Source organism: Ictalurus furcatus, chromosome 7 (assembly GCF_023375685.1).
Source record: "Ictalurus furcatus strain D&B chromosome 7, Billie_1.0, whole genome shotgun sequence".
In the NCBI taxonomy this organism is placed as follows: domain Eukaryota; kingdom Metazoa; phylum Chordata; class Actinopteri; order Siluriformes; family Ictaluridae; genus Ictalurus; species Ictalurus furcatus.
Genome location: NC_071261.1, coordinates 15,445,967 through 15,469,608, shown reverse-complemented (window position 1 = coordinate 15,469,608; position 23,642 = coordinate 15,445,967). Strand labels below are relative to the sequence as shown.

At 39.1% G+C, this 23,642-nt stretch overlaps 1 protein-coding gene across 2 annotated transcripts in view; it reads right to left on the bottom strand.

The window, feature by feature from the left end:
* focad (focadhesin) overlaps positions 1-23,642 on the bottom strand; it is a 69,772-nt gene that overhangs the window by 43,496 nt on the left and 2,634 nt on the right. Inside the window, exons 2-8 of one of the 2 annotated variants that reach the window (XM_053628869.1) lie at positions 16,798-16,882; positions 15,802-15,876; positions 12,660-12,814; positions 9,462-9,560; positions 4,550-4,651; positions 3,969-4,179; positions 3,263-3,469 (exon numbers count right to left, since the gene is read on the bottom strand). In XM_053628869.1, coding sequence (XP_053484844.1) covers positions 3,263-3,469; positions 3,969-4,179; positions 4,550-4,651; positions 9,462-9,560; positions 12,660-12,814; positions 15,802-15,876; positions 16,798-16,857 — 909 coding nt within the window. In that variant the 5' untranslated portion in view covers positions 16,858-16,882. Of the gene's footprint in view, positions 1-3,262; positions 3,470-3,968; positions 4,180-4,549; positions 4,652-9,461; positions 9,561-12,659; positions 12,815-15,801; positions 15,877-16,797; positions 17,205-23,642 lie in introns of those variants that run through there. The other variant, XM_053628870.1, reaches the window with a different exon arrangement.

Genomic DNA, 23,642 nt, shown 5'->3' with positions numbered 1-23,642 from the left:
ATGCAGTCATGTGGAAAAAAAAAAAAAAAAGTACACCCCATGGAAATTGTTGGCTTTTTTAACATATCTGGAAAAGCAAACATTTGTTCATCTTTGGAACAGTGTCTATTAATAAAGTTGATATACTTGAACAAAACCGCAAGGAAAATTTGCTTTTTCAATCATTTATTCAACAGAAATATCAATAGATGTGATATTCTTCTATGGAAAAATTAAGTACATCCTTGGCCTCAGAAGCTAGTATTGACCCCTTTAGCAGAAATAACTTCTTGTAGGCGTTGTGCATAATTGACCACCAGGCTTGCTGGAATTTTGGCCACTCTTCCATGCAATAATCTTTCAGCTGCAAGATGTTTGAGGGTTTTCTTGCATGTACTGCCCGTTTCAACCCCCCCCCCCAACATTTCAATGGGATTCAAATCCCAGCTTTGTCTAGGCCATTCCATAACCCTCCATTTCTTCTTTTTGAGCCATTCCTTGGTGGATTTTCTAGTGTGCTTAGGATCATTATCCTGTTGAAAGGTCTACTTTTGGTTCGATTTCAACTTGCAGACAGATGGCCTCACATTATCTTCAAGCACCTTTTGATATGATGCAGAATTCATAGTTGAATCAATGAATGCAAGCTGTCCAGGCCCTAAGGCATTGAAGCAACCCCAAACCATAACATTTCCACCACTGTTTCTCACAGTTGGTATGAGGTGCTTCTCTGAAAAGCTGTCTTTGGTCACCGCCAAACATGTCTGCTGTTACTGTGGCCAAACAACTCTATCTTTGATTCATCTGTTCAGAGCACATTATTCCAAAAGGCCTGGTCTTTGTCTATATGCTCACTGGCAAACTGTAGTCTTGCAAAGGCTTTTTCCTGGCACGCCTCCCATACAGGTCAAATTTGTGCAATCTCTTTCTGATTGTAGAAGCATACACATTAACACCAACAGTTGTAAGACTTACTAGCAGATCCTGTGATGAAATTTTTAGGGTTTGTGGAAACTTATTTTGTATCAGACGGTCTGCTCTTATGCTGAATTTGCTGGGATGGCCAGTCCTGGACAAACTGGCAGTCATTTGAAATTCGCGTCACTTGTAGATTATTTTCCTTACAGTGGAATGATGTGTTTCAAATAATTTGGAGATCTTTTTAAATCCCTTGCCAGACTAGGCATCCACAACCTTTATTCTGAAGAACTTATAGAACTCGTTAGATCTTGGCATGATGACACCAAACACCTTAACAGCAAAGGGAACACCAGACACTAGACATGAGAGGGGTATAAATAAGACAGGTTCCACCTGCACTCCCCAGGCAAGGTCTAATCACTGGCACCCAATCTTGAACACTTGATTCTAATTTTATGGATTTGAAGGTGTGATAAATGTAGGGGTGTACTTGCTTTTCCCATGTGACTGATCTGTTTATTTTTAATTAACTGACTTAAATTAAATTGTGAAAATTACTACAAAATGTACATTTTATTAATAGGCACTGTTTAAAAGAATCAACTGTTTGCTTCTTCAAAAAATATATATATATATATATATAAAAAAAACAACAACAACAACAACAAAAAAAAAAACAATATCGTGTACACCAGTTGGGGGCACTGGTAAGGACCCTGGCTCACTAAACATTGGGACACTGATGACTTCACTTCCGATGACACGACTACATACTCGCGTTATAAAACGTCAGCACTGGCATTTATCAACAACGGACAACCAATATCTTTCTGACATTATACGTCATGAATTTGTTAGCCTAATCTCAGGTTTCTGTCATGGTACTTGGGGTACGTGGGGCGGCTGTGGCTCAGGTGGTAGAGCGGGTTGTCCACTAATTGTAGGGTTGGCGGTTCGATTCCCGGCCCACATGACTCCACATACCTAAATGTCCTTGGGCAAGATACTGAACCCCAAGTTGCTCCCAATGGCAAGTTAATGTCATGGTAGCTCTGCTACCATTGGTGTGCGAGTGTGAATGGGTGAATGAGACACAGTATAAAGCACTTTGGATAAAAGCGCTATATAAGTGCAGACCATTTACTTCAAGCAGGATCATAGTCTAGCTAGTGGATTTTTTAAAAATCATTAAACACTTAAAAAGTCATTAGACTCAAACAAACCATATATATAACGTCAAATAAGTAATCATTTGAGAGCCACAACAACGATAACAAGCTACTTACGTTTGTACCTGGAAGTGGGCTGAAAGTTCATCTGCCATTTTTTTTTCAAGCTGAGATGCTTCAGAAAATATGATGTAATTTCTAGTAAGGGAACATAGTGAGCATCGATACTCCCTGGTTTTTGCGGTGCATTGTGGGACTTTTTCGGAAGCGAACGTTCCAGTGACCTGGCAGGATTTTGTGGTTAAGGTGGCTCTTAAAATGGCCGACTTCCTGATCAGTGACCAAAAATAAAAATAAACATAATAGTCAATGTTATGGATTTAACAAGCAAATATGTCTGCATGCTGATTGATTTAAAGCAAATACTTGTATACACAGTCTAACTCATTTAAAGATAAGAAGTGATATGTTGATTTTTTCTGATGCTGTGTGCAGCCATGTTGATTTGACATCATGATGAAGGAACTCGTAGTTGAGAACACCACGCCAAGTTGATGAGTAGGAATTTCAAATTGTGGGGGCGTTTTCTTTGGCTTTTACTGCTTGGAGGTGGGGAATTACAAGTTGCAACCTAGAGTCGAAACCAGCGTTAGTCTGAAGCTGTGGTAGCCCATACCCTCCAATAGCTGAGCTGCATTACTGGAACATTTAGCTCATTCTGCCTTTAGGAGGCGCTCCATCACCATTTAATCCGCAGTTTGCATTTGTAGCTCTATGTGAGCTTAACCTTTTATGGAGTTTTGTTGACATTACTAAATATAAAGCATCTGTGAACAAAGGTGCAACATATGTAATTGGCTCAGTTTCTCTCATAAATATGAATATTCACGTTAAAGACATAATTATATTACAAAGATTCATGGCAGATCATCTCCATCGCTAATCTGCACTCACTCAGACCACACGATGCAGCTTTAACTTAATGTAATAGCATAAATATTATTTGTATTGCTAATAATTAAGGCCACATGCAGTGTATAAAAATGACTTACATTTACAAGTGTTTTCAAAATAAAATGAAGAGATGTGTCTAAAGAAACAGAATCTGAACGTGCCGAATAACTTTCCTACAGGTCTGTACTACCTTGAGCTCGCCCCAAAGCAGTTCAGACTAAACCATCAGTAGGTCTCACCTCTTTACAGACAGGCAGGAGACAGTGCAAGGTGTGGAGTAAAGACCTCAGCTCTCCTCCCAGCTGGAGGCTGAGGTGACAGACACACATGAGCTGCAGTGCTAGCTGCGCTAACTCAGTCCTCCAGTACTCAGGCTCGGCCAGCAGAGCAGAGCTTAGCGACTCGGCCATGGAACTGATCTCCACCACAGCTGTAATGCTGTCCACCTACATCCACCAGAACAACAGAAGCAATTCACCATGCAGTAGCAGAAATCACCCAATGGCAATTAGGTATAAGGAGTATACCGATTTTCAATGATTATATAACAAACTATTACCTAGCATATTATAATTAACTTTTCTTTCAGAGTTTACAATAAAATTAAAAATAATATGCAATCTCTGCTCATTAATAATTACTACATTTATTCTTTAGGCAAAACAAAACCTTGGCACGCATTGCACTCAGGACTCCATTCAGCATTATCTGGCTTCATTTATAGCTAGCACAGAGTGTAAATATTCATCAAAATAGGTGCATTCGTTCTATATAGACCACAGGAATATTTGTAACATTGGGGTTTTTTTTTTTTTTTTTTTTTTACAACAACACTGTGTGCAAAAGAGAATAAACTGCAGATCAACAATACCTATAACTAACGCATGAGTCTTTCCAGATGTTAATAAAAGCATTCATATCCACGATTCATTTTAAGATGCTTACCAGTATATGAGGGAACAAATTGAAAAGGCAGTGCAGGATCTGGTGGGTGACCCGCGCACAGGCTGAGCCATGACCCTGAGTGATCTCCCGGCGCTGCAGCAGCACTCGGAGCAGTCCATGTCTGAGCAGTGCATTCTCTGACAGCCTCTGAGGCTCACAGTAAAGGTAACGCAGGAACGGAGCCAGCATGGAGATAAACAACGGCTCGTCTCTGGCACACAAAGAAATGCATCATTGAGAATCAGCTTAAAATGAACCAAGATAAAATGCTGGTTTGTTCATTGTTACTTCAATGTAATTACCAGCGAATTATATTGGATCTAATTGAATAAAACAAAACGGAAAGCAGACTATCTGGTGCTACATTTATTGGCAAGTCAGAGACTGTTGCAAAATTCAGTAAAATTCTTTTCTGATCCTTTTACTTTTTAAAATAAATCATTGAAACACCTGATCTGACAGAAGTAAAGTCAACCAAGAGTAGTCTGGTTATTAGATAGAGAAAAAATGAGAGAGAATATGCATGCATTATCTCTCTCAAAGCCTCTTGTCTGGCCAATATGCTGAAGGGGAGCTCTTACTTGTCAGCAGCCAGCTGGATGAAGTCATCAATCTCCTGCAGAAGAGCGGCCCAGCAATCAGGCCGATTCTCCAGCACTGTGATGTACGGATGAGGGCAGCTCCTAGGCCACATACACACAAACAATCCTCAATTAACAGAAACGTATTAATTATTAGAAAGTTATTTATCTAGAAATCATTTACACTGATCACTTCATTATCATGCAGGCTATTTGTCAGTACCTCGAACAGTGAAGGCAGTAGGGGGAAGAGCTTTCTCTTACAAAGCCCCACAGTTATGGAACAGAATTCCAATTAGTGTTCGGGACTCGGACACAGTCTCAGTGTTTAAGTGAGTCAGGCTGAAAATGTATTTGTTTACTCAAGTTTACCATGAGTAGACTTTCTTTTACGCAAAGCAGTCTTACCTAACAATCTCTCCCTCTCTTTACCTCCCTCTCCCTCTCTCCTTCTGTCGAGCCACACATGATATTGTGGAGATGCTAGTGATCCTAATCCTTTCTGCTCTCCGGACCTGCCTGATCTGTTCGGATGCCCTACCTCTGGATGGAGCTCTCATCAACTCCAATTTCACATGGACATTCTCAATGTGGTTGCTGGGACTACGGTCGCTACTTTGGCCCTGGGACTACAATTACAACATACAGTTTTGCATTCACATCTCCTTTAGTGAACAGTGGACTAGTTCAACAAATAGACTTCATATAAAACCATAATGAACTTTCCTTTGCTTTCACACTATCTGTTGTTACCCAGATGAGGATGGGTTCCCTTCTGAGTCTGGTTCCTCTCAAGGTTTCTTCCTCTTAACATTTTAGAGAGTTTTTCCTTGCCACCGTCACCACCGGCTTGCTCAATTGGGATAAATTCACACACTTAAAATCTGTATGCCGTGTTTATATATTTCTGTAAAGCTGCTTTGAGACAATGTCCATTGTAAAAAGCGCTATACAAATAAAACTGAACTGAATTGAATTATGTAAGATGATAAATACTTTTGCCCGACACATGGTGTTGACATCAGAGAAATGTTCAGAAACTACTTACGTTTGTACATTGTATGATCTGAAAACTAAGGATTAACAGGATCTGTAAGTATGCGGAAGAGGGCAGATATTATGATAACTAAATATAAGTAAAAATGTGCAAAGCTTTTGGTTGAACAAATAACATTTTATTATTATTCACAAAATGCTGAAAGCCTTTCATTAATATCCAAAGTCGTTTAGGCAAACGTGGTGGATATGTTCATCGTTTTCCTCATGTGTCAACGAGATTTGATTTATTTAGTTATTTTTTGTTTAATCGCACCAGGTTTCTGTACAGTGCCTGGTGATATTAACTGTTACCAAAAAAAAAACAACAACAACAACAACAACAACAACAACAACAAAAATGAACTCCTAGCTCTGCCTGGTTTTTCACATGAAACTTTCACACAAGTATTTGCAGGTTACAAAGTTAACAGTTCATGCACTTGACACATGACACAGCATGTTTAGGACACATTCACAGCAGATGAACTGTTTTATTTAGAAAGCTTTGCAAGACTCGGACGCTATGTGAGAAAGAAGAAGTGGAACGATTCAAACCACGAAGTTTACGCCCATGTACTTCATCTTGCTGGAGCTTAGGTTCTCGACTAAATGATCTGCCAGGTTCTGTATTTGGAGCAAAGTCATTCCATTCTGTAACCCCGACTGTCAGGCACACCTCAGTCTGAAGGTTAACACTGAACAGAAGCCATCTATTATTCTCCCAGACAGGCCTCTAAAGCATTTATCTCCTTATCTATCTTCTGGTGTTCCCCATCCAACCAGGGCAATATTCACATCTCTGGAACCCATCCATCAGGCTCCAGTTTGGCCAGACAGCCACAACATTACCTGCCTTCAGTGTCTATTCAATGGCTGCCCAACACCCTGACCTTCTTTTCATAGAGTTTAACTGCAAGTTCACAAAGCAAACAGGGGGCCATAAGGGCAGCAGTTTAAGTTTAATATACGTACAGGTTGCTCTGCTTGTGAAGGATCTGAACTGGTTGTGTTTCGCTCATGGGGACAACCACGAATCAAAGGTATTTGATTTATTTCTTTCTTTTTCAATTCTCAAAACACTATTTAACTCGTTTCACATGTAACATGACTTTAACCACTTGAGCAGTACTTCATTATTATACTTAGTATAATTAAGTATTATTTTAGCATATTTATGCTTTGAGTATTATTGAAATGTAATATTACTTAATTCCATTTTCAAGAAAAAAAATACACCTTAGACCAAAGTCAAAGTCTCAATGTTTTCTTTTCTCATTTCAGCCAATGAAATTCAAATGTAGAAATTGGAATAACTTAACCTATGTTGCTAAGACCTACTTTATTTCATCAGTTAAAAACATTTACTGTTTAGTACTTGAGTACATTTAAAAAGTATCAACTTTCTGACTATCACTTGACTACATTTTCAGCTGGACGCTTCCAATGTTAACGGAGTAAGAGCTTAACACTATACTTCTATACTTTCACTTAAGTATAATTTCTCAGTTGATAGCTTGGTCCCAAATTGAATCAATTTCAATGCAAATAAATTACTGTTTTATGTTTTCTTTCTTATCTTTACACATTTATTTAACATAGTCAAGGGCATATTCAGTCACTACCACCTAATATTAAGTAGATCATTAACTAAAAGAGCATTACCAAGAGACAAAATGATTTGGATGGTAATATTTTCTAAACGGCCTTGTGACCCTACAACAGATTGTGGAAGTGGCACCAGGCAGATGGGCAGCCTGGGCATCACCAAGCCACTTCCATTAATTCTGGCACCTTCTCTGATGGCCAAGCTGCAATCCCAGATGAGTTCATGCAAAGACAAGCTCTCCAGACATTCATCTTCTCACAAGGCAGCACCCAAGAGAGTCAAAGCCTGGTGAACAGTTCTCCATGTCCACTAGTTTTAACCAGGCTATGGTTTCTCCAAACATATGATGCCTATGTTATATTTAAAAGCAGGCAAAAATGAATCACTCTGGAAGCATTAGCTGAGGATTAAGGGGTAAAGAACAGAAACTAACCCTCCCCCACTATTATTGCTATACCCCTGACATGCTCATGACCCCACAAGCATGGATCACAAAGCCCGGGATCTTCCATAGGTTCTGTGGATGGATGGCAATAAGCACGTTCACCCAGCAATGCCTGTAAATTGGATAAATGTAAGACTGTTAAGACTCATCACTATTGATTGATTTTAGCAAAAGAAATCAAATTACACGTTTATCACTACTAATGAGACAGCCATCCCCAAGGGCTTGATCATATTAGGGGGACAATTTATGAGCAATAACTCATGAAGACATGTGACCTTTGGTGATAGCAGAGGGGGCTTGGGAGCTTTGTCCTAACATGTATTTTCCCTCACTAGGTAATAGGTACATAGTATCATCAATTTTTTGTTTCTCTGCGGCCATATTCAAAAGGAATCTCATCTTGTCACTCCCCTCTGTGGCACTAAACGTTCGCAACTAAGAGTTTATCCCTAAAAACTTCTCAAGAAATCAAATGAGAGGAACATTTACTAAGGGATTCCTAAACTAAGTGGGAAGAACCCCACTGCTTTAGATGCCAGCATGTTTAATGAAAGAATATCAATAATGACTGATGCGGTGAACTCCTAAACAAAATCCCAATGCATGATGTCATGAAGAAAGAAAATGAAAGTGATGCTAATTTCATACATCAAAATCATCTAAACGCTCACACCAAATACATTTTGTGCAAAGTCAGTGCAGCTTTTGTGCATGTATTAATAACAGGATTTGCATTTTAATTTATACTTAATTAGAGTATTGATTTACACAGTCCTTTGTCCTAACCCCCTTTGTGGTTAGTAAGTGCCACTGAGAGACCCCACCCCGCTGAACAAAGTGAAAACTGCAGACATGGCATATTTAGTGAACAGATAACTACATTAGAATGCAAATGCAAAAATGTTTGTCATTACATATATCAAAGAAATGAACTAGAACATGAACAGCAGCCATTTTGGATTGTTCACTATTCGGTTTTAGTGATTTAGTAGTCCTCTGGGCAACCGTTTTGTTTTTGCAGGTTTTGGAGTTGCTTTTAGTGCTTTGTGAATTGCATTTTTATATATACACACACATACATATACACAGAGGTGTTTGAAAGTTTGTGAACCCCTTAGAAATTTCTATATTTTGGTCATAAATATGAAACAAAAATAAATCATCATCAGATATTCACACAAGTCCTAGATGTAGACAAAGAGAACCCAATTAAACAAATGAGACAAAACTCATCCTGCTAATCCTAGAGGTTCGCATAATTTTGCCACTCATAGCTATTGGATCATTTTCCTCATTAAATAAATGAGCAAGTATAATATTTTTGTTTCATTTGTTTAATTGGGTTCTCTTTGTCTAATTTAAGGACTTGTGTGAAAATCTGATGATGACGACATCATATTTATGCAGAAATATAGAAAATTCAAACTTTCAAGCACCGCTGTATATATAATGTTTTGTAAATGATTCTTAAACAGGAAACGTTAGTAGCTACATTCTGTCTTAGGATCCTTTATGAGTCTGCCACCTGGCCTATATATGCTGTCCAAGAAAAACATGAATTCTTAAAATGTGATGACCATTACATTTGTTTGTTCAATAAAGGACAAAATAGATAGATTTTGCATGTTTAGGGCCTGCTTTTAGTGCTAAAATGCTTTGTGAATTGTCAGCCTAACAATTTATTTATACAAATTTGCATAATTAGGCTTTATGTAGCAATCTCTATCCAACTGAAAACTAACCTCTTAAGAAACTGAGACATATTATAGGCTATAAATCAGTGCTCACACTGGCAGTACGGCAGATGTACGAACGCTCACCTGATCGAGTACGGACAAGAGAAGGATGTGCTTTTATCCCTCTGACTCGCTTGGATCTGTAGCAGCTTCCCAACCACCTTTATCAGCCCTTGTACATTTCTGATTAACACAGATACCAGAATCGAAACATTAGTGCAAGCTTCTCCTCTTAACACAAAATAAATAGAATTGCATGTCTTTTCTATGTAAGATACACCAAAACCAAGCCACTTCACAAAAAATTGAAGGTATAAAACGCATCTTGAAATCTAATGAAGTGTTTATCACTACCAGGTTTACATTATTATTATTATTATTATTATTATTATTATTATGCGCTTTACATAAGTATTGATCCTTGAATATGTGCCTATGATGGATTGTGATGAGAGACGGTTTCAAGACAGTGGAGCAGGACGTAGGTTTCTCATACATTATAAATCACAAGGGTATGACAGCACACTCTGCGCATTCTTTCATCTCTCCTCTCATTTCCCTCATCCTGCACTCATCTCTCAGCTGGCCTGTGTTTCCCTTCTTCCTCTGGGTTTGATTACGCCGCATTTTACTGAGAGGGAAGCCGTAATTCCAACTGACAGCAAATTCATCTGCGCGTCTGCTTTTATCTCTGCCATCGCATGCATGTGTTCCATGTGAATAGAGGCAAGTCTCGGTTTGCACGGAGCATGCCGGGAACTTCTCTCATGTGCTACCTACAGGCTGTCAGTGAGTGCATAAAGAAATTGGGAAAATGATGCTGGAGCTTGAATATAGTCATCAAAATGTAGGGATAAACAGGTTGGAATGAATCATAAAGCACACTTTTGACTCTACAATGTTACACAAAGGATGCTCTCACTGAACCCCAAGGAACCCCCAAAACAAAAGCTTTTGTGAAATTTTGAAATATTGGTGCAATTATCTTTAAAACGACGGCCATCTGCTCAGGCTTTCCATACATGAAACAGCATGATTACAACAGCAGCCACGGTCGTCTTCTTCATCACATGCTTATTGGGTCGTGTTGCTGGCACACTGAGAACGGAGGATATGTGTACTGCGTGGGTTGTGATCTTCTATTATTATGGCGGGTGAGACAGCTTGAGCTGTTCGGGTGTGTGTGAACTGAATAAACATGAGAAATGACAAGCTGCATTTAAGCTGCGTCTCTCATTTCTCATATATCGGAATATGCAGATGAGCTCCAACAGCCTACTACATCTCTCATCCAAGTGGCCATATATGCAGTAATGCACTCATATTAGTGGTATATTATCATACAGTAATCATATAATCGTATACGGGGTGTAACCACACACAAAATTTAAATGCAACGTGATACAAGATGGAGGTGTCTTGAAACATTTTCAATACAGAAAGAAATAAGCATTTCCTGAATATGTGTCTTATAATTATTAAAAAAGAAAAAGAAAAAACAACATTATAAAAGTACAATAACAGACTTAATAATGACACAGTGTTTGTGTGTTCCATTTAAAGTCTTAACAGCATATTATGAAACAAAAGCAGTGCATTAGAATGAAGCATGACTAAGCTGTCACTGGCAGGAATCAGGGTGTCTGAAGGGGATTTTCTACATTCTGCTGTTAGCTAGTTAAACTGTCAGAGTTACGCAGCTCTCTGTAGCCCTAGATGTGTTTTTAAATCTTGTGTTCTCCACTACCGAATATCCATCCATCTTCTGTACTGCATATCCTACCGAGGGTTGCAGGGAGCCTGGAGCCTATCCCAGGGGACTCGGGTCACAAGGCGGGGGATACCCTGGACAGGCTGCCTAGCAATCGCAGGGTACAATCGCAGGGGGTAGGGGACGACTGAATACCTGGAGGAAACCCCAAGGCACGGGGAGAACATGCAAACACAGTGCACACAGGGCGGGGCCGGAATCGAACCCCCAACCCTGCAAGTGCGATGCAAGCCACTGTACTCCCCCACTATTAAATATAACCTTCCCAATCACTGTGGCGATTTTTTTTTTTTTTACCTGGGTTGAATCAGTGAGTTAAGGGAGTAGAGAGTTTCCTGTGTGAACGTGTGTTTTCATATAGTAATAGAAAAAGAACGGTCATGTCGGACATCTTTGTGACGTAAGCACCAGCGTATCGTACAAATATTTGTCACATCCAGCACACTAACATTTTGATCCACTGGCTGTTGTAACTTAACAGGAAACCAAAGTGCTCCTATACACCAGAACGTAAGGTTTTGGAGGATTTTTCCAGTTCCTGCTTGCTGTATGCTAGCATATTAGCTCATTTAAAAAAAAAAAAAATTTAAAAATTGCTTTTTTTTTTAAAAACCTCATAGCCTGTCCTAAATTGCGAAAAAAATTGAAGCTAATTTTTTTTTAGACTGGAGTGTGTGCGCTTGACTAAGTTTAAATGTTTATTACACCTCATATAAGTGATATTTTATGATTAGCCTACTTTATTATGCAGTCTGTTGAATGTATTGTTTGACACACAGGCATATCAAATCGAGAGCCATGTCTCATTACTTTCATAATTTATACATAAGCAAATGAAACTGAAGGATAAACCATGAACCTTTAAATTAATTTCAGATCAAGCAAAACATTTGCTGCACTAATCTTCAAGCTTTCAAATGGAACATGTCAAAGACATGATGTACATGATGCTTAATTTGCATTTCACCCCCACCCCTTTTTTTGTTGTTGCCATTTTTGACATATTAGTGTGAGAAAGCGTACAGATTTCTTTAATATTATGTGTCCTGGATGGGCTCACTTCCTGAAAAAGTGGCAGAGCAGCAGACAACCAGCTGGGAGGGATTGGAGCTGAAGCTTGATCATAATGCCATCAGTGCTCCACAGGGTGGGAAACATGACATTTTTCACTAATTATTATTATTCTTTGGCACAGCAAATGACTTGCCCCACACCTACATTCATGACAAAAATAAATGTTTTTTTTTTTTTTTTAAATGACAGTGCTGTGGAAGAGTGCTTTAAACCTAGCCCAACTCCAGTCCAGTGGGAATGGTCAGAGTCCAGTATAGTTTAGTGTTGCTCAGCAGAAAAATCTCAAAATCTGAACCTCCAAAACAGAGACATTTGGCAACCCTGAAATAAAACAGTCACACTTTTTGAACGATTGGTCAGTACTAAACATTCTTAAGGAGTCATGTTCACACTGGTGGTCATGTCTGATTGATCGTGGGCATGATGAGGTGGCATACCGTGCTGAGGGCAGGAGGTTGAGGATGCTGTTGAGGACGTAGTGCAGGTCAGCGTGGCCCTGCTCCACCAGCAGCACCAAGGCATCACAGCAAGCCGAACGCACAACCACACTCTCACTGCTGCACTGCTCCCACAGCGTCACCAGAGCCGGGCTCTGCCATGACAAACACAACCACACATAACATTCACCTTAAACGTCAAGACAACAGCTCTAATGATTGCTGCTTCAATTTATACTGGCAGTCATTTTAATATCATACTTATTGTTCTATCACTTTTAAATAATTGTCCATCCATCCATTTTCCATACTGCTTACCCGACACAGGGTCAAGGGAGCCTTGAGCCTATCCATGGGAACTCAGGGAACAGAGTGAGGGACACCCTGGACAGGATGCCAAACCACACATTCACACACTACGGACAATTTGGCAATGCTAATCAACCTACAGTGCATGCCTTTGGACTGGGGGTGGAAACCGAGGTACCCAGAGGAAACCTCCAAAGCACAGGGAGAACATGCAAACTCCACGCACACAGGGCGGAGGCAGGATACAAAACCTCCAACCCCGAAAGTGCGGGGCAAACTTGCTAATCACTAAGCTAAAAGAGTTTAAAAACATCATATTTAAAACAACAAAAGTTTACAACAACATTTTCTTTCATAATTACAAAAATGAACTGAACAGTAAAATTGACAGTTAAAATAACCCAAAACAGGTTTGAAATACTGTAAATATTTGAATATTTAAATATCTGGATGCGCCAGGAAAAATGCGATGCCTCCAAATCAAGCAATTCAAGAAAATAATAAGACAAAATAAAAAAAACAGTATCACTATGCACACACTTCTAACAACATTAATACATGCAGCTTCAATGAATACACTAACTAAACCCCAGTATATTATACACAACCACTCACCCACTTCCCTGCTAAACCACTGCTACATGACCTGCTTCTGCATACTGAAACTTTTAAACCACTAAAAACATATATAGAATAAAAATAGTTTCATGTGTTTTTTATTTTATTTTATTTTTTTACTTCTCACAGAAGTATATTGGCTGAGGATCTCTACACTTTCACCTTTATTAATAATGCCAGTCTGTTCTCCTAAGTATGTAGCCAGCTAGATAACTAATATAGAAGCTCAAATCTCACAACAGAGTTCCATATCTGAGTCTCAATTTGCATTGGTACATTCTCAGAAAATTAACACTAGCTAAAAACATACACAAACAAAACATGTACAGTCAATTGAAATAAGTACACCCCATGGATTTTTTTTCCTATTTGGACAAGCAAACATTTGAACAGTGACTATTAATAAAGTTTATACACTATTTTCACATTTTAAATGAACAAAAAACAGATCAGTCACATGGAAAAAGTAAGTACACCACTACATATATCACACCTTCATATCCATAAAATTAGAATCAGATGTTCAAGATTGGGTGCCAGTGATTAGACCTTGCCTAGGGAGTGCAGGTGGAACCTGTCTTATTTATATCCCTCTCATATCTAGTGTCTGGTGTTCCCTTTGTTATTGAGGTGTGTGGTGTCATCATGCCAAGATCTAAAGAGTTCTATACGGCTTTCAGATAAAAGGTTGTGGATGCCTGTGAGTTTGGCAAGGGATTTAAAAAGATCTCCAAATTATTTGAAACACATCATTCCACTCTAAGGAAAATTATCTACAAGTGATGCGAATTTCAAACGACTGCGAGTTTGTCCAGGACTGGCCGTCCCAACAAATTCAGCATAACAGCAGACCGTGTGATACAAAATAAGTTTCCAAGAACCCCAAAATGTTATCACAGGATCTCCTAGTAAGTCTTGCAACTGTTGGTGTTAATGTGCATGCTTCTACAATCAGAAAGAGATTGCACAAATTTGACCTGTATGGGAGGCGTGCCAGGAAAAAGCCTTTGCAAGACTACAGTTTGCCAGTGAGCATATAGACAAAGACCAGGCCTTTTGGAATAATGTGCTCTGAACAGATGAATCAAAGATAGAGTTGTTTGGCCACAGTAACAGCAGACATGTTTGGCGGTGACCAAAGACAGCTTTTCAGAGAAGCACCTCATACCAACTGTGAAACACAGTGGTGGAAATGTTATGGTTTGGGGTTGCTTCACTGCCTTAGGGCCTGGACAGCTTGTATTCATTGATTAAACTATAAATTCTGCATCATATCAAAGAGTGCTTGAAGATAATGTGAGGCCATCTGTCATCTCACCTTTCAACAGGATAATGATCCAAAGCACACTAGCAAATCCACCAAGGAATGGCTCAAAAAATTTTTTTTTTTTTTGAGGTTTATGGAATGGCCTATGGAATGCAACTGAAAGATTATTGGATGGAAGAGTGGTCAAAAATTCCAGAAAGCCGATATCAGAGACCGGTGGATAATTATGCAAAACGCCTTCAAGAAATTATTTCTGCTAAAGGGGGCAATACTAGCTTCTGAGGCCAAGGGTGTACTTACTTTATCCACAGACGAATATCACATCTATTGATGTTTCTGTTGAATAAATGATCGAAAAAGCAAATTTTCCTTGTGGTTTTGTACCAGTATATCAAATTTATTAATAGGCACTGTTTCAAAGATGATCAAATGTTTGCCTTTCCAAATATGGCAAAAAATTCAACCATTTCCTACTTATTTTTGTGTACTTATTTTTTCCCCCACACATGATTGTACCATAACCATACCATAAGTTTTTGTTCACCACTAACATTAGCTAACTTCGCTATCTGGCTAATTAACTGCTAGTAAACTAGTATGTATTTATTGTAGGTATACATGAGTGTGATTTCTGTATCTGACTCACAATTTACAATTGTATTGTTCTCTGTGATTTATTTAGCAGAAGTCACAAGACGTTCAAAATTGTCCTAAATAATCAAAACTGTTGATCGTTGACATCAGCTAACATTAGCAAGTTAGCGAGCAATCGACCCACGCAGGTTCACTTATCCAATCTCCTCTAACTTCTAATCACCAAAACCGTTACAATGACTGGAAATTTCCGCAGACCAGCCTGGACACTCAATGATTTAATCATTAAAAAACATTTTATAAAGTCAAGAAAACCTGAAAGTGTATTATTATTGTTGTTAGTGTAGAATTCACCTGTGTATTGGACTCAGAGATCTTGTCCTTTTGGCCCTTCTCCTTCAGTACAGCAGTAACCAGACTCCTCACAGCCTACACACACACACACACAATAAAATCTCCTCACTCTGTACAATAAAAACTCACTTAGTATTACTAATTGTTAATAAATAAATAAAAATTAAAGTGATATATGATGTTGAAAGAACAAGAAAGTGTATTTTGACCAACGGATAAATTCCCAAAACATGCTTTAATATTCTATCTGCTGTTTCAATATTACTGTTCATAAACAATGAAATATGTAGTGGTTCATAATGGGATTAGTAATGATGGGGTAATGTGATTACTTTGCGAGAACAGAACACCTCAAAGTGTTTATTCCTCTTATTCCACAGCAATTTCTAGATTTAATAAAGAATCACACTTTTTTAAAAATTCATTTAATTAAATGTTGCAGAAAAGTTGAGAAAAGTATAACTTTATGCAAATTTGGAGCGACTTGTTGCAGCGACTACCAGTGGGAGAGTTCCACCATTTTGGCAGCGAGTCTGAATTGTTTAGTGGACCCAGACAGTCCAGCACTTGCTCTTTCGCTGCACACAGATGTCCGCAATGGCAAAGAGCACACACTGCTTCTCCTTCATGTTGTAGGATATGATGCATATATACACTGGTAAATTTTATATACAAACGCTCTCCCTCCAGTATGTTTCATTTTAGAGGCAACAAAGCTGATTTGTTCTCAAAAGTGGAATGCTAATTGTGCCACCCACTGATAAATGTTACTATGGCAACCAGTAGTAGGAACGTCTACTGGCAACTTCACAGTACAGCAACTGGTCACTGGCATTGATAAAAATCGCTGTATGTGTGATTGTACCTTAAGTCGGTTTAACTCTTAAGAGTTATGCTATTAAAGAATAAAAACCAGATACAATGTCACTGATTGAGAACTTTTTCAGTGTTTATAAACGAGTTTCTAGCACCTTTTTTTTTATTTTTTTTTTTTACCTGGGACTGAATGAAGGAGCTGGGAAACTCAAATCTCTTCTTTAAAGTTTCACTCGTCATCTCGAATCATTGTAGCCGGTCCGCACTGTCGAGAAGAGAATGTCCAAGTGTATGAACACATTTCCATTTGTTTATATAGAAGACCCTTTCACATCAGTTGACGTTTATACAAGTGCTGCAGAATGAATTCTGCACCAACAAACCTGAAACAACTGCCAAGTGTCTTGTGTGTGTAAGCGGAGGGAAAAACACGGGTGTTAAACAAACTTCAGAAGATAAACTCCACCAAACATCCCATATACATTAGACTATAAAAATGTAATCCGAAAGGAAAACTCACACCATTCATTGTGATTGTGGCAGCCCCGTGGAGCACGAATTTCATAACGAATGTGAACAAGTGCATTTCAGTCAAATCCTGTTCTAATGTCAAAGCTGAACATTAGCTGTAAATGTACGCGGCGATTGAATGGATTGGAGATACTGCAAAATAAAAGGTAGTTAGTTGCATGGTTAAAGAGAACACACCCAGATAAACATGAGTAAACAAGTCTGATGTAAGATTAGTCAGGACACTGTTGGGTTTCTGTGTGTAGAGTATCATGATTGTGTTTAGCTGCTGGTGAGCAGGGCGATGGGAAAGGGGAAGAGTTAGACACTAGTGCATTTTCGTTTTAAAATGCATAACTTGTGCTATGGTTACACCTGTCATCTACACTACTCCGGCGTTTCCGGCCCTCGAATACGGAAACTTTTGGAAACGCCGAAGACCCCGTTTTAGTTTGAAAACAGACCAAAACGAAGACTTTTGAAAATGCAGGCATGGCTCCACCCACATTCGCTCCCTGATTGGGTCTTCTGGATCATTGCGTATCCTTCCCTGATTCATCAAGCCCTTACCATATGACCATTATGCTACCTTGATCGTATACACAACAACACAGAGACTGAACCGCAAGCTTTGCTGGCTTTGTTGTCATTCCTAGCAGCCATTGTGCAGTTACATTCTGTATTTTATAAAACTGCAGCTGCCTACATGCACAAGAGGCGAGCTATGAAAGTTGCTAGTTGTTGAACTAAAGTTGAAACTTGTTAGAAATTGGCAACAAATCTCATATCGAGCGGCATAAACCATACATAGAACACCGGTTTGCTGTGGCTGCCAGTGACTAGCAACCATCATCATGTTTACACTTGTATGCGCATGCCCAGTGTGCGTGAATGGTCATGGAGATCGTTTCCGAAACACAGCAGAAACGCCAGTGTGGAGGAGGATCTTTTTCATTTAAAAAACGCATTGTGTAAACAGGGCCTCAGGAGGAGTGAGCTGAGGATGTTTTTCTATAAATATTCAGGTGGTCTAGGGAGAGCTCAATGAGCCTTCAGGTGGTTTTGAATTCCATGAATTTGTAAATAAAGTACGTGTTTTATACCAAGTGGTTACTCAGACTAAGGTTAAAAATGTCTTTTTCCAACAGTTGAGCAAATCACTAACAGTTACAAGTGCAGATCAACAGAAGTCGCTACTGTTAAAGGAAATGTTACGTTGTTGTATGGACAGATTGCTACAGTGAAGCCGTCAAAAGCACAAAATATCAGAAAGCATGCAAATAAATCCCTCGTTTCATTCATGTGATTGTCGAAAGCATTTTCAGATGAGCAAATCTTGCACAAAATGTGAGCCAACTGTATCCCTTGCTTTTTCGTTTTTGTGCTTGTTAAAAGCACTTGAAATGTGATTCGCTGATATTCCGCACAACCATATGACAGTATGAGTAAAGCTTTTAGCGACTGATTTCAGCAACCAACAATTTAATTAGGAAATAACATCCGGCCTCTAAACATAAAAATTTGGCTTGAGTTTAGTATCTGCTAGTATTTTGGGTCCAATTTTGAAGTGACCCTGGGTTTCCTTTGGCAGCCCTTCTACTGACAAAATACGATCACAAGTGGACACTGAAGACACGTGAAAATACGAGGCATTTGTGCTCAGATCACCTGAGATGCTTATTTATATACAAACACAACTGTGGAATCTAATGACTAATGGTGATCAGTCTAGGGACGCGCCGAATGTTCAGCAACCGAAATTATTCGGCCGAATAAGTGAAAAGGGGAATAAATTTGACCGAACAATGACGTGTTTGATGACGCGACAAAATAGCCTAGCAACCAGAGTGAGATGTGCGAATGTCACGACCTCGATGAGCTACCTACATGCACGAGCTACGTGCTCTTCGGATGTTTACTGTGGACAGTAAACGTGTGTGGACATGCGTTTGTTTTGTTTCTGTTCCAGAGTATTCTGTCACATCGCGAGACGTGAGGGAGTAGAGTACGGAAGCAGGTAAAGACGTATTTATTTAAGGGCAGGCAGACAAATCCAAATCGTAATCCAAAAAACTTAGTCAAGACAGGCAAAGGGTCGGGCGATCGGCAAACAGGCATAAACAGAGGAAAACCAGGAATCAAAGTCGCGGCCACAGAAAACAGGGTCAAAACACAAAACAAGAAACAAGAACTAGTACTATGGACTGGGAGCGGAACTAAATGAACTAATCTATAGTTTAAAGTATATTATTATATTTAATATATTTAAATTATAGTTTAAACTAACTAAATCTATCAAAGAACATAACATTAACAGCATATCTAACTATACTATATCTACTATAATACTCCGTGAGGTGTACAGGGACGCGAGCGGTATATATCCCCAATATAATCCGCCGTATAGAACCATCTTTTGCACTTTTAATGCACTTTTTTAGGCACTTTTTTGTTGTAGGCTACAGAGTGTTACATTCCTTCAGGAGTCAGTTATAGGCCTAACATAGGCTATTCAAGGGGGGCTCAAAGATGACCACATAAAAATATTTTTATTTTACTCATTTATTTATTTATTTATTTATTTATTTAAAGTTATATTGTGTCCTGTTGGTAGCCTATGCCTGCTGGAATGAAAAAAAAAAAAAGTTGAGTGTTAAATAAATATTTTGAAATTGTAGTTTTTGTAATTGATTTTTTTCTTTGAAAAGCTAGACAAAATAGTAAAAAGCACATTTTGACTACTTAATTTATGCAATGAAAAAAATGGCAAAATAAATGGAAAAAAAACGAAAGAACGTGTTCGGCCTTCGGCCAAGTTTTTCATTATATTTGGTTTCGGCTTCGGCCAAGAATTTTCATTTCGGTGCATCCCTAGTGATCACCTCCCCATTAACCACTTCAAATAATTAAGATAAATTAAGAGAGAGACAAAAGACGTGGAGGAGATGAGGGTTTATTGCTGCTACAACATAAGCGATAAAAGAAACTTGTTACAGTCCCTGGAGGATAGTGCGATCGCAGAAATTAATGCAAAATCAAGCGAAACCTGTAATGTTCGGAGGAGCTTGCAATTTTTCAAAAACACTGCAGATTTTCAGCAGATTTGGGCCAAGATACATCATGCTACGTCATCACAATGCACATTCAGCCAAAGCCCTCTTCGACTCATGTGCGTCAAACATGAGTACAGCTAAAAGGTCTCATTTACCAACAATCACTGCGAAAGACACAAAAAACACTGAAAAAAACTCCACAAATTACATCACAAATTTTTTTAAAAGGCACAGCAAAATCAAGCAGTTTTGGCCGCATCACAAAAAATCCGGTACGGACTGTTAGGTGAACGTTCCTTAACATGAAAAGTAACTATAGACAGTTAAAAGTCCGGTAATAAATTATAAACTTAATCAAGGACTACGTTTACTTGGACAGCAGTAATCTAATTATTAACCTTATTCTGAATAAGACAGTATTCTGATTAAGGTGTTTACGAGTTGCTTCTAGAATACTCCTTTCATGTTCAGGTTTTACATGTTATGGAACATAGATCGATTAATGGCACACGTCATTACGTCCCCACGCCACGCCGTCCAACGTTCCCTCCAGAATTTCACGTATCAACATACAGTTCATCTTCGTTATGGTACCATATACAGTTTTGTGTGTTTTTATTTTAATTTTACGAAAGCTTCGAGTGTAGTTAATTATTTGTCATGCTATACGTGCTAATAGCCGACTGCTTGAAGCCGTGGGCTGCATCTGAAACCACGTACTTACCTACTGTATAGTAGCTGAAATGCGTGTATTTCACCCACCATATAGTAGGTAAGTCCGCAGTTTCGGACGCAGCCGTGCTCTCTTGTTTGCCATTAAACGGTTGAGCACTGCCGTGTGTGTGTGTTCTGTCGCAAAATGCGGTGAAAACTCTCACACGACGATAATAGTTTGATTAAGGTGTGTACATGTCTGTAATACACGTCAATAATGTGACTAAAACAGGAATACTCCACGTCTTAATTCAATTTGTGTTTACTTCGAGTATGACTTTAGCCGGATTAAGATAATCAGAAATCGCTGTTTACATGGTAGTTTCTTAATCAGAGTATTGTCTTAATTGGGTAAATAATTGGATTATTGTTGTCCATGTAAACGGTTCCACCGTTGGTGGTTCCACCACCATGCTTCACTGTAGGGATGCTATTGGCCAGGTGATGACTGGTGCCTGGTTTCCTCCAGGCATAACGCTTGCCATTCAGGCCAAATAGTTCAATCTTAGTTCATCTTTGGTCTGAGAGTCCTTCAGGTGCCTTTTGGCAAACTCCAGGCGGGCTGTCATGTGCCTTTTACCGAGGAGTGGATTCCGTCTGGCCACTCTACGATTCAAGCCTGATTGATGGAGTTCTGCAGAGATGGTTGTTCTTCTGGAAGGTTCTCCTGTCTCCACAGACACGCTGGAGCTCTGTCAGAGTGACCATCGGGTTTTTGGTCACCTCCCTGACTAAGGCCCTTCTCCCCCGATCGCTCAGTTTGGCAGTGCGGCCAGCTCTAGGAAGAGCCCTGCTGGTTCCAGACTTCTTCCATTTACAGATGATGGAGGCCACTGTGCTCATTGGGACCTTCAATGCTGCAGAAATGTGTCTGTACCCTTCCCCAGATCTGTGCCTCGATACAATCCTGTCTCAGAGGTCTACAGACAATTCCTTGGACTTCATGGCTTGGTTTGTGCTCTGACATGCATTGTTAGCTGTGGGACCTTATATAGACAGGTGTGTGCCTTTCCAAATCGTGTCCAATCAACTGAATGTACCACAGGTGGACTCCAATCAAGTTGTAGAAACATCTCAAGGATGATCAGTGGAAACAGGATGCACCTGAGCTCAATTTTGAGTGTCATGGCAAAGGCTGTGAATACTTATGTACATGTGCATTTTTTATTTTTAATAAATTTGCAAAGATTTCAAACAAACTTCTTTCACATTGTCATTATGGGGTATTGTTTGTAGAATTTTGAGGAAAATAATGAATTTAATCCATTTTGGAATAAGGCTGTAACATAACAAAATTTGGAAAAAGTGAAGCGCTGTGAATACTTTCCAGATGCACTGTATACGCCATTCTACAGCTAGAAAGGGTTCAATTTGAGCTGGCAAAACTTGTCAGAGCTGCTGTTATAGAAATTTAATGAACACTTTCGGAATAATCAGACTTGAGAATTCACCAGTGCTGTTCCCAGTTAGGTGATGTAATAACTGTGACAGGTCAATTATCTTAGAGATGGTGATTGATTCAGTAATATAGTGACAGTATCTGATCATGTTCATCTCAATCAGACATTTCTACTTACAAGAAGCACTCGCTGGTCAAAACTGCCACGGCTTTAGAGACAACAAACACTTCAGATACTTTTACAGTCCAGCAAAGCTCAAGGAATATCAATACCCAGGCTGTTGTTTAGCTTTGGTTTAGCTTTAACAATACTAAAACAATGCGTACATGTCTAGGAAAACCACCCTAAAGCTTGCAGTTAAAACAGCTGACAGGTGCACACAGTAAGGGCACGTCTTATCAGCAGAACAACCTGAGTCACTAGTCTCATGTGGACAAAGCAACAGTTGCTGACTGCTGATGCTTCATGTTCTGTCAGAGTCACGAGGTTTAAAACAGTCGTCTGATTGACACAGGCTTCTGGAAGCAGCAGATTAAGACAGATATTCAAACACAGAGCACATGGGAGTGACGACGGAGGCCGTGCATTCTTTGCCTCACCCTTTAACAAGTGATAAGTGACACACCAGCACAGTGGCTCTGCGCTCCACAAGCTGCATCGTCTCTAATGTGACAGCATTTCAGACAGCAACCAGGGAAATACGCGTGTCTTTTATCACAGGAGAACAGGTAGGTGTTCAGCACAACCTTGTAGGAATGTGAATGTGTGATGGGAATATGACAAATCTCAAACAGTCTGTGGGTCAGCTTTCGTAAAAAAATTTTTTTTAAAAAGCAGTGCAGCATAAAGATGGCATAAAGTAGAATGAATATGAATGCTTCCCTTAGGATATTAAGATAATATTCAATGATATTGATATTTTTTAGGAAACGTTTACATTTACAGCTGATCTGTGTACCTCATATTTATGCAAATATCCAGACAACAGAGGTCCGTATGGTGGGTTTATAAAGCTGGTCAAAGGAGAACATCAGGCCAGAAAAAAATGATAGCAAATGTTCAGGTGTCAGTTAAGCAGTGTCTGCAGTTTTCCAGCAAATTTGGTTAATTTCTTTATATATTGTTTAAATCAGCAGGGTTAAGTTCATTTTTTTATTAATTACTGCATATTAAAACATGCTGCTCCTTTCCCTGCACTGTACATTAGTGTATGAATGGATTACGCTCTGTGTTAGTGAATTCATCTAATCATTCTCAAAACTATAGTTTATTTATACCAATATACAGTACGTCAGACTGCAAGTTTGGTCAAAAACTTCTACGTTAGTCTAAAATGGTTCAATACACT